This window comes from Arvicanthis niloticus, chromosome 23 (assembly GCF_011762505.2).
Source record: "Arvicanthis niloticus isolate mArvNil1 chromosome 23, mArvNil1.pat.X, whole genome shotgun sequence".
Taxonomy (NCBI): Eukaryota; Metazoa; Chordata; class Mammalia; order Rodentia; family Muridae; genus Arvicanthis; species Arvicanthis niloticus.
The window spans coordinates 18,352,932-18,368,663 of NC_133430.1; the positions used below are offsets into that span (position 1 = coordinate 18,352,932).

At 41.6% G+C, this 15,732-nt stretch overlaps 1 protein-coding gene across 1 annotated transcript in view; it reads left to right on the forward strand.

Annotated features, from left to right (window-relative positions):
- Efcab11 (EF-hand calcium binding domain 11) overlaps window positions 1-15,732 on the forward strand; it is a 163,443-nt gene that overhangs the window by 21,765 nt on the left and 125,946 nt on the right. Inside the window, exons 4-5 of the mRNA XM_076921430.1 lie at window positions 5,468-5,569; window positions 6,403-6,493. Of these exons, the coding sequence (XP_076777545.1) occupies window positions 5,468-5,569; window positions 6,403-6,493 (193 nt within the window). The remainder of the gene's footprint in view (window positions 1-5,467; window positions 5,570-6,402; window positions 6,494-15,732) is intronic.

A 15,732-nucleotide genomic window follows, 5' to 3' on the forward strand; every position in this document is an offset into this window, starting at 1 on the left:
CCAGTGCCTCTGATACCCACTGAGCTTAAAATATGAGGTGTATGACTCTGGGGGAAAATAGTATGAAAAGACATGATTATTCATAATAGAATTATTTGTGTTATTAGATTGCTTTTTATACTATGCAGTTGTGGAATGATGACCTGCATTCTTTATAACTCCAAATGTGGATGTGTTATCCGAATATGTAGTTAAAAAGACAACAGCATCCGTATGCTCCCTTACAAATCACCCATTGACCCTTGCAGCTGCACTCCGCCTCTCATCCCTCTGAGTGAACTGCAGTGATCAGAGCAGACTTTAGGCATTGCTTTCTTTCTCACTGAATGCTTTTTTTTTTTTTTTCCTAAAGCGATGGTTTATTTTACTGGCCCTGTAAATGAAAAGTGATTTGCTTTTTGCCATTACTTTTTGGAGATAAAGATGATTCAAAACACACATTTTTAAATATTTTATTATTTATTTATATTTATACCCTGACTAGAGTTTCCCCTCCCTCCTCTCCTCCCCTTCCCCGCTCCCTCACCCACTCCTCCTCCATTTCCCTTCAGCAATGGCAGGCCTCCATGGACGTCAACCAGACATGGCAGATGAAGTTGCAGCAAGACCAGGCACCTCCTCTGCTAGACAATCTAGCAGGAGGAAAGGGGCCCAAAGGCAGGCAACAAAGTTGGGGACAGCCCCTGCTCCCACTGTGAGGAGTCCCACAGGAAGACCAAGCCACACAACTTTAACTTATGTGCCGAGGGCCTTGGTCAGTTCCATGAGTCTCCCTGCTAGATGGTTCAGTCTCTGTGAGCCCCTCTGAGCCCAGGAGAGTTGATTTTGTTGATTTTCTTGTGGTACCCTTGCCCCTCTGGTTCCTATAATCCTCCCTCTCCTGCTTCCTCAGGCTTCCCCAAGCTTCCCATAATATTTGGCCTTGGATCTCTGCATCCGTTTCCATCAGTTGCTGGGTGAAGCTTCTCTGATGACAACGGGCTAGATGCCAGTCTATGAGACTAGCAGACTAGCATTAGGAGTTGTCTTCTTCTCCTTCTTTTGTTCTTCTTCTTCTTGTTCTTGTGCTTCTCCACTACCTTCTCTTCCTCCCTTCTCCTTCATCTTCTTTTCTTTTTCCTCTCTGTCTCTCTCCCTGTTTCTGTCTCTCTGTCTCTGTCTCCCTCTGTCTCTATCTCCCTCTTCTTCTTCCACTCCCCCTCCCCCTCCCCCTTTCTCTCTCTCCCTTTCTTTTGCCAGACATGTTTGGTTCTACCTTAGGTCTCTTAGCTATCCAGCCATGGGTCCTGGTCCTCTAGACAATGTCAGGGATGGTCTCCCTCTCATGTCATAGGTCTCAAGTTGGACCAGTCATTGGTTGGCCACCTTTACCCCAGTACATCTTGTAGGCAGGACAATTTGTAGGTCAAAGGTTTTGTGGCTGGGTTGGTGTCCTAATTGCTCTACTGGAAGTCTTGCCTGGTTTCAGAAGATGGCTGGTTCAGGTTCCGTGTCCCCCATTGCTAGCTAGGGTCACCCTAGATTCCCAGGAGTTTTCATGGTCCAAAGTTTCTAGCTTATCCAGTAGCTGCTGCCCTGATTCCAGTTGTCTCTCCCAGGACTCTCTCCCTCATCTGCCCCTAACCTGATTCCTTGTGTTTCCATCTCCACTCTCCCATTTAGACCCCACCCCCATCCACCCATGTCTATTCTATTTTCCCTTCACAATGAGATTCAATCGACCTTCTTGAGCCCTCCTTGTTACTTAACTTCTGTGTCTGTGGATTGAAGCATGATTATTTTTACTGCTAATTTTTTTTTTGTTTGTTTTTTCAAGACAGGGTTTCTCCGTGTAGCCCTGGCTGTCCTGGAACTCACTCTGTAGACCAGGCTGGCCTCGAACTCAGAAATCCACCTGCCTCTGCCTCCCAAGTGCTGGGATTAAAGGTGTGCGCCACCACCGCCCAGCTGCTAATTTCTACTTATAAGTGAGTATATACCATGTTTTTCTTTTTATGTCTGGGTTACCTCACTCAGGATGGTTTTTTTTTTTTGTTCCATCCATTTGCTTGCAAATTTCATGATGTCATTGTTTTTAACAGCTGAATAGTACTCCATTATGTAAATGTGCCACATTTTCTCTGTTCATTCTTTGGTTGAGGGACATTTGGTTGTTTCCAGTTTCTGGCTATTATGAATAAAGCCGCTATGAGCATAGTTGAGCAAGTGTCCTTGTGGTATTGTAGAACAGCTTTTGGGTATATGCCCAGGAGTGGTATAGCTGGGCCTTGAGTTAGATCAATTCCTACTTTTCTGAGAACCCAGCATGTTGATTTCCAAAGTGGCTGTACAAGTTTGCACTCCCACCAGCAGTAGAGAAGTGACCCCTTGCATATCCTCACCAGCATGAGCTGACCTTGCACAACACACGTCTTAAAGTTGTTGTTTGTTTTGTTTTGCTGAGAATTAGAAATGACATCTCCATGTTCATCCTTCTTTGTTCATTGCATGTTACCCAGCAAGCATGTAATGAATGCCTGTTCTCCACAGGCATGGTGCTGACTGCTGGAAATGAACGCTTGAACAGCGCGCACTCCTTTTTCCTAGCATCTCTTAGCTGGCCCTGTATTCAGATCACTGCCATGAGCCTAATGCGTTCCTTGACTGTGTTGTGACCTCTGGTCACAGCAAAGGGACTGCGCTGAGACACGTCAGGGAATCTTTAAAGTAAAGGTAGTGCTTCAGTTGCATCTGGAAGGAGATGGGTAATAAAAATTCTCTAGGAGAAATAAAGCAAGAGGTGCTTTCAGGCAGTGTGTTTACAAGTGCCAAGGCACCAGGTGCTATGAGCCTGTGGATTCAGAAAGTACCAGGCTGTTTGCTAGAGGGGCTGAGGAGTGGGCGGGGGCAGCATGCTGATAGATCTTACAGAATGCACATCACCCGGGAATAAATTACTCAGGAGTATCAGCAACTCTAGATGTGATTTAATTTATTAGGTTTTGGAGTTCATGAAACTAAAGTTATGGATATGATCTTTGGGAACATGCATGGTTAGACTTCAATTTCAACCTCAGCTAGCCTTTTAAAATATGTTCTCTGGTCACGGGGTGATTAGATGCAAACAGAGCTGCATCAGTCTCTGTCCTTAGCAACTGCAGGAAAAAAAAAACACTGCATATGCTAATTTAGTGCAGTGCAGTCTGCTCTCTGCATCCGAGGGTGATGCACTGCAGCCAACCACAGTGGGAAGTCTATGAAAAAAGTCACAACTGAACTGAATTTGTGTGGAGTTTGTCTTCGTTATTGTTGCCTAATACAGCTGAATTACATACGTAGCGATTATGGTACATTTACCATTACAAGTGATCTGGAGGCAATTTAAAGTTTATAGGACAATTGTGTAGGGTTACACACAAACACTACATCATTTCATATAAGGGATTTTGGCACCTTCCACTCTTGATCCTGGAACCCCTATCTTTCATGGACACCAACAGACATGGATGGCTGCATTTACTGACTACCTGCCGGACATTATTGCTGGGAGATAATACCTTCCGCCTAGGAGACTAAGGCCAGCTGCCTCTGGTCCTTTTTCCTCTTAGCTCCAAAGTGTAGTACAGTTAACCCATCTAACCCACAGCACTTTCTCTGTCTCCTGGCCCTACCCTTCCCGAGGCATCTTCATCCCTTTACCCCCTCAGACCACCGAGCACCCAATCCAGAACCTCTGTGTTATCTCTGACATCTCACCTGCTACATCTGCCTCCTCTTCAAGTTGTCAGTGCTGTTCTAGAGCATGGCCTTCCACCTCTGTCCCGTTCACTGCTGGTGTCTGGAGCATTTACCTCCCAACCCGTCTCTCCTTTAGCACTGTTGCTTTTATTCCCAGTCCTTCTTCACAACAGCCGTACCCTGAAATACAATTCCAAATTTTAAATCAGGTCATATCAACTAGTTAAGGAAAACCTTTTCCTGACTTCCTATTGCCACTTCAGTAAAGCCCTTGTTATTTTCTGCAGTCTCAGAGGGCTGAGAGCCAGACCTTGTCCCTTGCTAACTTTGTGTTGTATTTCTTCCTCTCACTCTGAACCCATTCTAGTTGCATGGCCTCCTTTCCCTCCCTATCCCGTGGCCTTGGCATGTGTTGTCCATTGCCTGGATTTCTCATCTTCTCATCCTGTAGCTACTTTTAGTATTTTCATGGTTTAGTTCTTAGCTGAACTATCTCTTCCTCTAAGAGCCCCCTCCTCCAGTCTATGCTACAAGGGCTCCTGGGTCCTTCTTTCACAACCTTCCATCCCCTCCCCATCATTGTGCATGCCACAGTTTTCAGGGATATGTACACTTGCTGTCAAACACATAATGGCCACCTCCCCTAGTATACTGTTTCCCTGGGAACTCGAATTGCATTCTTTTTCACCTTCTACTTCCAGCATTTACTACAGTGGCTGGCCCATAGTGGGTCCTTAAAATGTGGAAAATAGTCATTCAAAAGCACAAAACTACATAGATCATTTTAAAAAGCCTCTAAGTCATTAATCTCACAAAAATGAAATTAAGAAAATTGTCTTAACATTGTCAACACTTGAAGCTATTTTAGGAAAAACATGGCTCAATATCATTAGTTACATCACCCAAAAGACAGAGTTACACATAATCATTAGATAGTTTGGGGCTATTTTTAAAACAACAGGATAACTTTGTAAATGGAGTCCTACATTATGCAAATTAACTGCTCTTTCTATATATTTCAGGCTTCGTTCACGAAAATGTCTCAACTCTTGGCTCCGCTCCTTAAATCTGCTACAAAGATCACATTAGAATTCGTTTTAATAGACATTGTAAGCACAGTGCCCAAACTCATCTCATCACGCTGGGCTCTTTTATTATGAGAGTGGCAGGGAGCAGAGCCTGAGGCTGCTGAACACGTTGTGGGGTGTATCCAGGGCTGGGGATGGCGCCAGCTCCATTGTTTATGTAATATTCTCGCCACCTTCGTCTGTGGCATACAATTGGTATTGACTTTTGAGAAACTACTTCTCTGACCCTATCTCTCAGTTGGTGGAAGAAAACCTGCTGAAATGACATCTGGCTAGGAAAAGAAAAAGGTATTAAAGCAGCGTACGGGAAGGACAATTTTCTGACTTTCTTTAATAAGCACTTCCTTGCCTGTCTTTGGATCCAGTAGAGGGAGAGTTTTATGCTTTCTCAAGGTCATGGTTTCTCCATCCCTTCAGAAGCTCGGTGGGCCTGCGTGTCTCTGGTTTTCACTATTGATTGCTAGGGTTGGACTTGCTTAGTACCTAGCGCCACATGATACCTTTTTTCTGTATTTATGAGTAAATACCCTTTGTGAAAGATACAAATCAGGCGACTTGTGATAGTTTTCACTGTTTAAGTCTGGCTTCCTTTTTCTTGAAGAGAAATATAGTCATCTTTGGCAAAAAAAAATAATTTTTTTTTCTCCTCCCACAACTTCTAGGTGTATCACTTGAGGGGTTTTTGAATGTCGTAAAAAGAAAGAAGGAAGCACAAGTCTATCGGAATGAGATAAGGCACATCTTCACAGCTTTCGACGTGCACTGTAAGTGTCTTTAAAGTGTTTTCATGTAAGATTTGCTGCTGTGGAACTGTGAATGGGGATTTATCACAGTGAACTAAATGTGCAGTATGGTTGGCAGATGACTCCCGCACTTGTTGGCAGTGACCACAGGTGTCGGTGGAGAGCCTTTCCTACTTTGGGATACTAAGTTTCTAGCAGATACCCTGGATGAAATAGCTACAGTTGTATAATTGGATTGTATACTATACCTATGTGCTTGCCTGTTGTTCCCATGTTGTAATGGTGATAGCCAAAAGACTGGCCTTGTCAGGACATAAGCCAGAAGCCACCCATGGACATGTGAGAGACACTTCTACAACTCTCACTGTGACCCATACATGACTGGAAGAATCATTTTCCACACTAGGTGTGACTTCCAAGATTCATGCATTGACAATCGTTATAATTTCCCCTAAATATTAATATATCATAGGTCTGATGCCAAGACAGAAAACAAGGAGTTTGGAAGACTGAAGTGTTTTGGCAGAGCACAAAGACTCAAGGCCTAGTGTATCATGTCTATGAAGTCCTTTCCCTAGGACTTAGAGACTCAGACAGTGCAGGGCTACCAGCCTTCCAGTTGACCTAGCACTGCATCAAAAGGCGGGGCGTCACCACCACATTCTGAAATTCTTCCAGGGAGATGTGTTCACTGCATGTATATAAGACCTATATAAGATCAACTGTAAACTACTTCTCTTTTCCCCTTAATTTAACAATATATTAAAATCTAGCTTCCCATAACTATTATGGCTGAAGTCATAGTTCACAGGCTTTATAGACAAGTGAATGTTTACTATTTTGTTTCTGTATAGATCGTGGATTTTTAACTCTAGAAGATTTCAAAAGGGCCTTTAGTCAAGTGGCTCCCAAGCTCCCAGTGAGGACAGTGTTGGAGGTGTTCAGGTACAGGCGCTAAGACCTCTGCATCCAACCTTTCTCATGTGTTTACTATTTGCTCTCGTGTATTTTGTGTTTATCAGGGAACCTTCTGTATGCTGACTTTTCACTTTTGAACATTCCCCTCTTACATTAGGAGAGAAATCTGTAGTTAAGTTAGCTGTGAGTCTAGGTACTCCCTTTGACAGGGGCTTGTAAGGAGAGGTACAGGAGAACCTTGTGAGCTTATGTGTCATGAAAAAGCCTTATTGATTGATACACGACACAGTCTAAATTTGTCAACAAGGCAACTTTTGGTTTTCAAGTTGGGGAGAAGAGCTGGAGGTTGTTACCTCAGGCACAATGGCTGCCCCTCATTCATTCACTTCCCAGTGGCGGTGTACACATTAAGTGCATCTTAAGATTGTGTTATGTAGTTATTCAAAGTGTGGCTTGAGGGAAGTTTGTGTTGGGAACCTGCAGATTGTAATATTAGTGGTGCTAGCACCAGCACATGCAGCCCTCTTCTCTGATCCCTAGCTAGAACCGACCCTCAACTGTCACCAGCTATATTAATTAGGCTTTAATCACTAGCACCATCCAGGAAAATCTAAATACTGAAAGATCACAAAAGATATACGTATATTTCTCTCTAATAAACGTAAGCAACCCAGGCCTGAATGACAATGTCATAGTTGTGAGGGACCCAGCTTCTCCATTTCTTGTCCTTATGGCAGCTTTAACTGCTGGCTGCTTCTTCCTCCAGGATGGCTGTTTAAATGGCAGCCATCTAGCCTGAGTACCAGCATCAGGAGGAAAGGGCACAGAAGCCCAACTCCTTTTTTGAGGTTGTGTATCCTTCCCTTACATCCCAGTAGCCAACACTTAGGTTCTCTGGCTTGTAACTACAGGGGCGAAAGGAAGGGGCTTTGGACAATTCTGTGCCCACTTAACAGAGGTCCTGATAGAGAAGAAGAAAGATGGGGGATGGATATGGGGGCATCTGGCACATATCCCCTTAGGGAGAAAAGTAATTGAATGGAATCTGGCCGGAAGCCAGCCCTGTTCAATAGAAATTATCAAGCAGGTTATTTGAATAAGGATTGCGCGCATTATCATTAACAGTGACATATATGAAATTCATTTGCTGCCTCGCTCACAGGCAAGCCATTGAGCAGGCTATTGAAGGAGAGCATGTATCCTGATGCATACAAAGTGCTACAGGAGAATGTTAGGCGATTTTGTAAAAGCAAGTTCTTAAATGTGTATTAGCATCTGTTTATGTGCTTTGTGAGTGTTGTGACGAGTGGGGAATCTCAATATAGTTCTACAGTGGTAGATTTTGAGAGGAATTAAACATTGACATTTATTTCCCTTTCTATAAAGAAACAAAGGAGTTGCCCACATTTTCTGGCCTTGTAGAGTCTGTTACATGGTTAGAGTAGATGCTGCCTTGTAGAGACTTTGGAGACAATTGTTTTTCTGGTACTGGGCCTTAAGCCCAGGCTCTTGTATGCTACACAAGTGCCCTGTCACTGAGTTATGTCCCCAGCTCACTTTGTAGTTTTTATTTTAGGTAGGACCTCACCCAGTTGCCCACACTGACCTGAAACTCATTCTGGGTGTTAGTTTGTGTTATTTTTTCCCCAGCCACCTGAGTAGCTGGGATTACAGTTCTGTACCACCATGTTAGACTTGGAAAAAATACTTTAATATAGCCCTTTAAGACAGAGACAGTGCGTAACCCTTTTTGAAGAGAGTAATGGCTTCCAGTCCAAACTCCACCCTACCACCTTGTAGAGAGCATTTTCAAAACACATAAATATAACGTCATTTTACAAGATCATGTGTGTTGCCTGTTAAAAAGTCTTTGTATCTGTGTGGGCTGAGTTGGAAAATGGAATGTCCTGACCTGGCTAAAAATATCTTGCAGTTTTAGTAGTTTTAATTTTTTTCAAGAGTAACTGTGTATGGGAAAGGGGTATTTGAGGTCCTACCCTCTTCCTGAGGAGCTGTTGACAATGAATGGGTGGCAGCTGTCTTCAAGAGTGTAGCCACTGGTAATTAACCCCACACCCATGCACATGTGGGCATTTTTGGACTCAGTGCGTCATTAAAAAAAAAGTCAGGGATTACAAAGGAGATGTGTTAGAAGGTCAGAGGGATCGAGAGGGCATGGAGCCTGGAAAAGGGAAAGGGTGGAGACTGAAGACAATCTAAATACATTGTATCCATGGCTAAAATTGCCAAAGGATACATTAAAATTCATTTTTATATAATAAGTTCTAAAATCTAATACATTTTCAAAAACTACCTGCCTTATCAGCAAAGGTAATACTTATTCCTAGATTCCAGTCAGCTATAGCAAAACAGTATTAATTAAACAGATTTGAAACCGGTTAAAGCTTTTCATTATCAGAGGATGGACCTAAAAGCTGAGGGTATCAGGACCATGTCACCTGGTCTCATTTAGAGCTGCATAATCTCCTGAGGTGTCTATGGCAGCTCTTAAAACCAAGTCTCAAAACAAATTGAACCTTAAATTGCAGTCAGTAAACGATTAAGTGAAGATGTTCCAAAATAATTAAGTAAATTAAAATCACATTATTATTAAATGTTATGAAAGATTTCTAGTGATAATACAATTCTTTGCCATTAATAACAAAAGCTACATATTAAATTACTTACCTATTTTCTATTATACTTCATAATTACATAATATATTAATACAGTTGTACATGTGCACATAAGCTGTAAATGCATGTATTTCCATTGTGGATTTTGTGCGAGCAAGTCGTGTGCTATTTACTAGTGTTGTCTGCACAAAACAACTTGGAGATCATAATCTACAGCCAGAACAAGGCACTTTACGTGCTTGCACATTCCTTGTTTAAATCCATTGTATGGGACTGCAGAAAAGGCTCAGCAGTTACAATCATCTGCTGGCTTTGCAGAGGCAGCACACACACTGGGTGACTTCCATTCCATTTGATGCGCTCCTAGCTTCCAAGGGAACCTGAACACAGAAAAATGAGATCTTTTTAAAATTAGTATATTATATTAACATCATAATCTATAAACTAAAAATAAAAGATATAAGCATAAACAATTCTTGAACTCAAAAGGAAAGAGAAATGCTTCCTCTTTGTGCAGATTGAAATAAGCCAAAGAAATAGAGATGTCTGACACACAGTCAGCATCCCTGTGTCTGGCATGGGTGTTCCTCAGGCACAGGAAAATAAAAAAGAGCTGCTCTGGGGCTCTTCATGATGTACCTTGCTGTGATGTGTCCAAGGCTAGGCTTGCTTTTTGAGAGGCCAGAGAAGCTAGAGGGATTCCAACAGGACAAGTTCCTTGTGTTTTGAGTGACGTGGGAGAAAATGAATCTTTGAATCTAATGGCCGCCTGGTTCTTCTGGGGAAATGTCTGGAGAGCAAGAGGAGTCAGCTTCAGAGGTGACCACCCTTGTTACGTTCTCATTCTGTAAACCAAGTCAGACTCACAGAAAAATCAGATGATAAGACAAGTAAGCAAAGAGCAAAAGCAAAGCCTTCTTGGACACAATGCAACAAAGAGTAAACCTTACTTTCTAACTTGACAAGAACGTTGGCATGTCCATAAGTAGTTCAAAGTGCCACAAGAACAAAATAAGATGTTTTTATAATATTGGTGAGTAGTTGTGTAATATAAATTACAACTGAAAGCAATTTGGCTTTCAATGTATATATTTATTTCTAAAATTCATGTTCTGTCTGCTCTGTACCTATTACCTCTTCCTTTACTGTCTTGTTAGTCCTATAGTTAGATGAGTTCAAAGCTTGCCTCTGATTCATGTTCCATGCTTTTGCTTCTAAAGATCACAAAAAACATATTTCTGATTACCTTTTATATTTAGGAGTACTTACCTGGAACATTGTACTTGAATAAAATTATATATTAAGTCAATGCTAAAATATTTTAGTCAACTTCTTTTTTTTTTTGAAATGCTGGTTTTTTTTATGTTAAAATTCCTTCTTTCTAAAGTTTTTATTTTTATATTAAATTATTTGTAGGCATGTGTGTCTGTGTGAAGGTTTGTGTATTTAAGTGTAGTTGCCTACAGAGGCCAAAAGAGGGCATTGGATTCCTGGAGCTGGAGTCACAGTTGTGAAATCATCTCCCCATGTCTTTTAGCATGTTTCCTGTAATGTCTATTTTCGTATGTGACCTGGCCACTGTGGCTTTTCATTATCTGATTTGGTTTGATTTTTGCCTTCTATTTCTTGGTTGAGCTACAGTGACTAATACTTCCTGTCCTTTTGTTACTTTGCTGTACCCTTGTTTTACAATATCTCCTCTATGCCATTTATGTGTATTTTCAATCTCATTGTAGAGATGCAGTTGCTTTATTGGGGAAGCACTAAGTTTGGAGACTTTATTGTTAGGCAGGATATGGTGACACTCACCTATAAGATCAGCTTTTGGGAGATGATGAACACAGGAGGTTCAAGAGTTTGAGGCCCGACTCATCCAGGTAAGTTCTCGCAGGACCTGAACTACATGAAACCCTGTTTCAAAACAAAACAAAACAGGAAAGAGGAGAGAGAGACTGCTTTCAGTATTTGAAACAAGTTTCACCTTAGAGCTTGTAGTCATAAGTTGTGTACTTGTGTGTTAAAGGCACTGAGGCTACATGCAAGGTGATGTTGCATTCAGAAGTTCTTAGTTAACTCTTTTTTTGATCTCTCCCACTTAGTGATCAAAACAGGCATCATGTTTCCTCTTTAACACTAATCAAGCCTACTGCAAACTTGATAGTGTTGTCTTGTTATGTTCAAAAAAAAACCCTCTTTTGTGAGTCTACTGAGTACAGTTAAAACTCTTTAACCTAGCCCTCCAACATCCAGCTTCCTTTCCAACATCCGGTTTCTTCTCGTCTTTTACTTGTCTTGAAGTCAAGTTTGTGCCGTTGACTGTGTGGTTATGTTCTCACTCCATTCTGTTTTCCTTGCATAGCATGGACTTGCCCTCCTCCCTGCACGTCCAGATCTGAACTTTCTTCTATAGTTCTGCTAGTAAACCCTCTTTATTCCTGCATTGAACAGTTGTGTCTCATTTCTTTAAACTTGGATAGAATTTATTGTTATCCATTAAGCAGTTATGCGCTGAACAAAAATGCAGTGTTCGTGATTATCTCCATAAAGTACTTCAAGCTCTTTGAGTTTATGGACAAATCTCCCACCGTCTTTGGTCACTAGCATGTTGCCTTCTGCATTGTGGTTAAGAAAAGATTGTTGGTCTATTTGTCACTAAGTTGAAACACCCAGTGATAGTAAAAATTCTCGTTTACAGCTTTCTTCATGACTTATTTCTCGCAAACTAGGAAGGAGTGCTATAAACTTACGAGCAGACCCTGATGGCCACATGTGGCCTTACTTTCCGTCTTCTCTTCCTGCATGTGATTTTCATGAATTAATCTCTTGACTGACTCTGCTTTATCAGGGCTGGGTGGGTTAGTTTATGGTTTAGCTTCAGTAGTCATCAGGGAGTGGACATCTCTCCTTGCGTGTATGTTTACTTCACTCCAGTCAGGCATTTCTCCATCTTATTGTGAGTGCTGGTATTTCTACATTCCTACCACCTAGCTAAGAGTTCTACAAACCCTCTCTGCTTCCCGGGTTTTAAATGGCAAGTGCATGTTCAAAAGACCAGCACCTTGACCTGGATCCTGAGTGCATAGCTGGATTGCCACAGAGCAGTCAACAGTGGAAACACTGAGCTGCCTTGCGCCCTCCAGCAGTGCATGGAGACATCCAAGTTATAAGTGATTCATGTGAGAATACCCTTCTTCATGTTACTTGGGGGAAGTTCAAAGCACTTAGTCCCTCAAACTCTCTTTTGAGGGGTATTAAAGATTGGTTGAAAATCAGAACATTAAATAATATGTGATCAATGTCTGAGTGTTGGTAGGAGGTTGTAGTTTAGGAATGCAATTTTAAAAGGAGTGATGGATATTCTCGGCAAAAAAATATATATGCCTCATGTCACAGCTGTAATAGAAGGATTTTCCTGCGCTGGGGTAAACGAGCCAACAGACTCTTCTGTTTTACTGGGTGAGGAGTCTTTCAGAATCCATGGGCCTAAAGGACAGAGATTTAAAACAACTTTGTGTTTCTTCAGATCATTTGCATCTCTTGAAGTGTTATCCCTCACTGTGTTCTTTGGCTGTCCCCGTCCGTGCCCGTGAGCAAGCAACAAGTTTGTTGTGTATCATTTTCTTGAACCGTCTCTTGTGCAGTTGTTTTCCTGGCTTTACTTTGTATGTTGGAATGTGACTTGAGTACAGTCATGTGACCTTTGTAAGATCCGAGTTCTTGTAGTTGGTGCCGACTTTGGTGAGTGTGGTTGTTCATCTGTAACTACTTGCAAGTTTCTGTATAGAAAAATGTAAAAAAAGACTTGAAATCATTCATAGCCATACATAGGCAGAGGTCACTAGCTATATTTGTGTGTCCTGCCAAAACAGGTAGATTCCTGAAATATGATGCCATATGTCACACACACACATACACACACACACACACACCTCAAAATTGAAAAATATGAAATTTGTCTACATAAATAGTTCTACGCTAGTCATGTTTACTGCCACTTGAGCCCCATTGACATAAATCATTTTCTTCTACTTGAGGAACAGTCATTCTGCTAGTATGAAGTTTAGAACTAGTGACACAGGAATTAAATAAAGGGCAGGAACTGGATGAGAAAATGAGCAGAGAAGAGCGATGGCCTCATTACACAGGGTCGTAGTAGAACCTTTTATTTGATTTCTTTACTTCACCTAAAAAGTGAAAGCTGGTTTTACCCTTACTCTGCTCAGATGTTTCCCATCCCCTACCAAGGAAATTGTCTCGACATTGTGCTTTAAACTACTAATCCTCCATGAACATCTTCATCTTTGTGTGTTTACCCAGTTATTTGTATACACACATTCTTTCCAGCATTAGAATGTGTACTTAGCATGGACAGACACGGTGGAATATTTATCACCACCCTCCACACGGCTCACTGCTCAGTTTTTACTACAGTTGGTTACATTAGAAACAAATGGCTTCTGTAGAGAATGGGTGCTTTATTACACTTTGTTGTGGTGTGCTTGCTTGCTTTACTCTGCTAGTGGGACACTGATGTCATGGCAGGGTCACGGAGCTCAGTCAAGCCCCTAGCTAGGAGTCAAGTCCAATCTCTACCTCTGGCCTGTCTTCCCTCACATCACATAGCCTTTCCAGTTGGACTCTTTTCATTTCTACAGGAAGGGGTCCAGCCATGCTTCTCCTAAGTCGTCTAAGTCAGAAATGCACTGGTGGGGTTATTTATCATGGAGCCTGGCATGGCAGACTTTTATTTTCTCTGTGTTCCACAGATATTCATAAGCCTCCAAAGTATGAATACAGATGTGCTCTGACACTGTAACAAAGACTGTTCTCGAGACGAAATTGCTGAGTGTGACAGCTGTCCAGTCCTAGGTTCAGTTTTGAGATGTCACTGTAGCAAGTATTATGGGCACTGTCTCCAGCTCCTCATTTCCATATGTGTCTGAATATACTGTTCCTGTGGTACCAGCATAAGGACCATTTTCTTTTAATTCAGCTGTCACAAAGAGACTGCCACCATGGTTTCTTTCTGTGACCAAACGTTGCTGACCCGTTCCGTCATCCTTGCTGTTATTAATAGCCACACATCATGAATGTATTCATGCCCCTTTATCACAAAAGGAATCAATTTCTTGTTTTTTTTCTCTTCATGGAACTTTGGGGTTGGAATTTTAATCATATAGTATGTTGTGTTTATCAAATAAAGTATGCATTTGCCAAAGGAACTTTATATTTTATGAGATACTTAAAATGATTTCACTTCTTTTTTTCCCCCCTAAGGTAGTGTTTTCTTCTGCAGCCCAAGTCGGCCTGTCACATGCTATGTAGGCCAAGTTGGTCTTGTACTCCAGGCCATTCTCCTCTGCCTCAAAATTGTGTTTAAATGTTATGGAAAACTCAGTTCATAGTAAAGAGGCATATCAAAATTGTTATCCTAAATCAGATTGAAGTTTTCTAGGACTATTTTTTTTTTTATCTATAACATAGAAGCCTATGTGTTTGCTCCCTTAAATCCTGACAGCTTGTCTACCTGCTTCTTACCCAGCCATTTTCTTTAACCGAAGTACCTCGAATAAATATACCCTTACTTTTTCAGTGAGCTCTAGAGACAGGTATCAGCACAGGGACTTATTGACAATACTAATCTCAGCCCACTGAGTCACTTGCATTTACTTTAATATGATCCCTTCATAGTTGATATTCATATTAAACTTTCGAAATCACTAGTCTACTTTTCTAGTTAAATTTAGGCAAATGAGAGTAAAGTATCATTACAGTTTAATGTTACTTTCTTACTTCACTAGCTTCTCATTGCTTACCATAGAAAAATCTAGATTCTTTAGCTTAGCATATAAAGCTGACAGACAGAGACTGGAATGCCTTCTTGGCATTTCCCAGGTTAAATACCATTCCAGTCCACTTACCATGCATTGGTCCTATCTCATCTATCTTCCCACAGCTTTACTCACGCCAGGTTCACTGCTTTTCTCTCCTCCCATGTCCTCATCTACTTTTGTAAATGATATCCCTTGCTGCTCTGGCCCACAAAGCATCCTTCACATTCTCTAGAGCTGCTGAGGCCCAGTGCCGTGTTAGCGTGATCAGTGACTGTAACTGCTGTTGCCGGAGGGTTTGCTCTGTGCCAGGCACTGTGTGGAAGCTCATGGACTATGCTGTCTATGTCCACTTTACAAATGAGAAAATATCGTGGAAAGGTCAAAGGATTTGCTTTAGACCACTAGCTGGCTAGTAATGGAACCAAGATTCGGACTGAGGCAGGCTGACCCTGCAGCTTACTCTCTCAATCACTCTCTGTTTCCTTTAGCACTGTCAACATTCTGCAGGCAGGATATGCCTTTGTATCCCCCACCACATGAGAAAGGCAGGCATGTTGCCCAAAAAGTGTGTTCTTGAGAAACAGGGTGCATAATCGTGTAGCTCTTCCCTGTTCCTGAGAATTGGCTCGGTTTGGTTTTGATTTGTTGAGATTTCATTTGATTATCTGCAATATAAACAAAAGGCAACATTTACAAAAATGCACACAAAGGGAACTTGAGACAGCATTTTATCAGGTGAAAACCTGCAAGCATCCACGTTCCAGTTGCTTTGTGATAGACCTGTGTGTGTTCCATG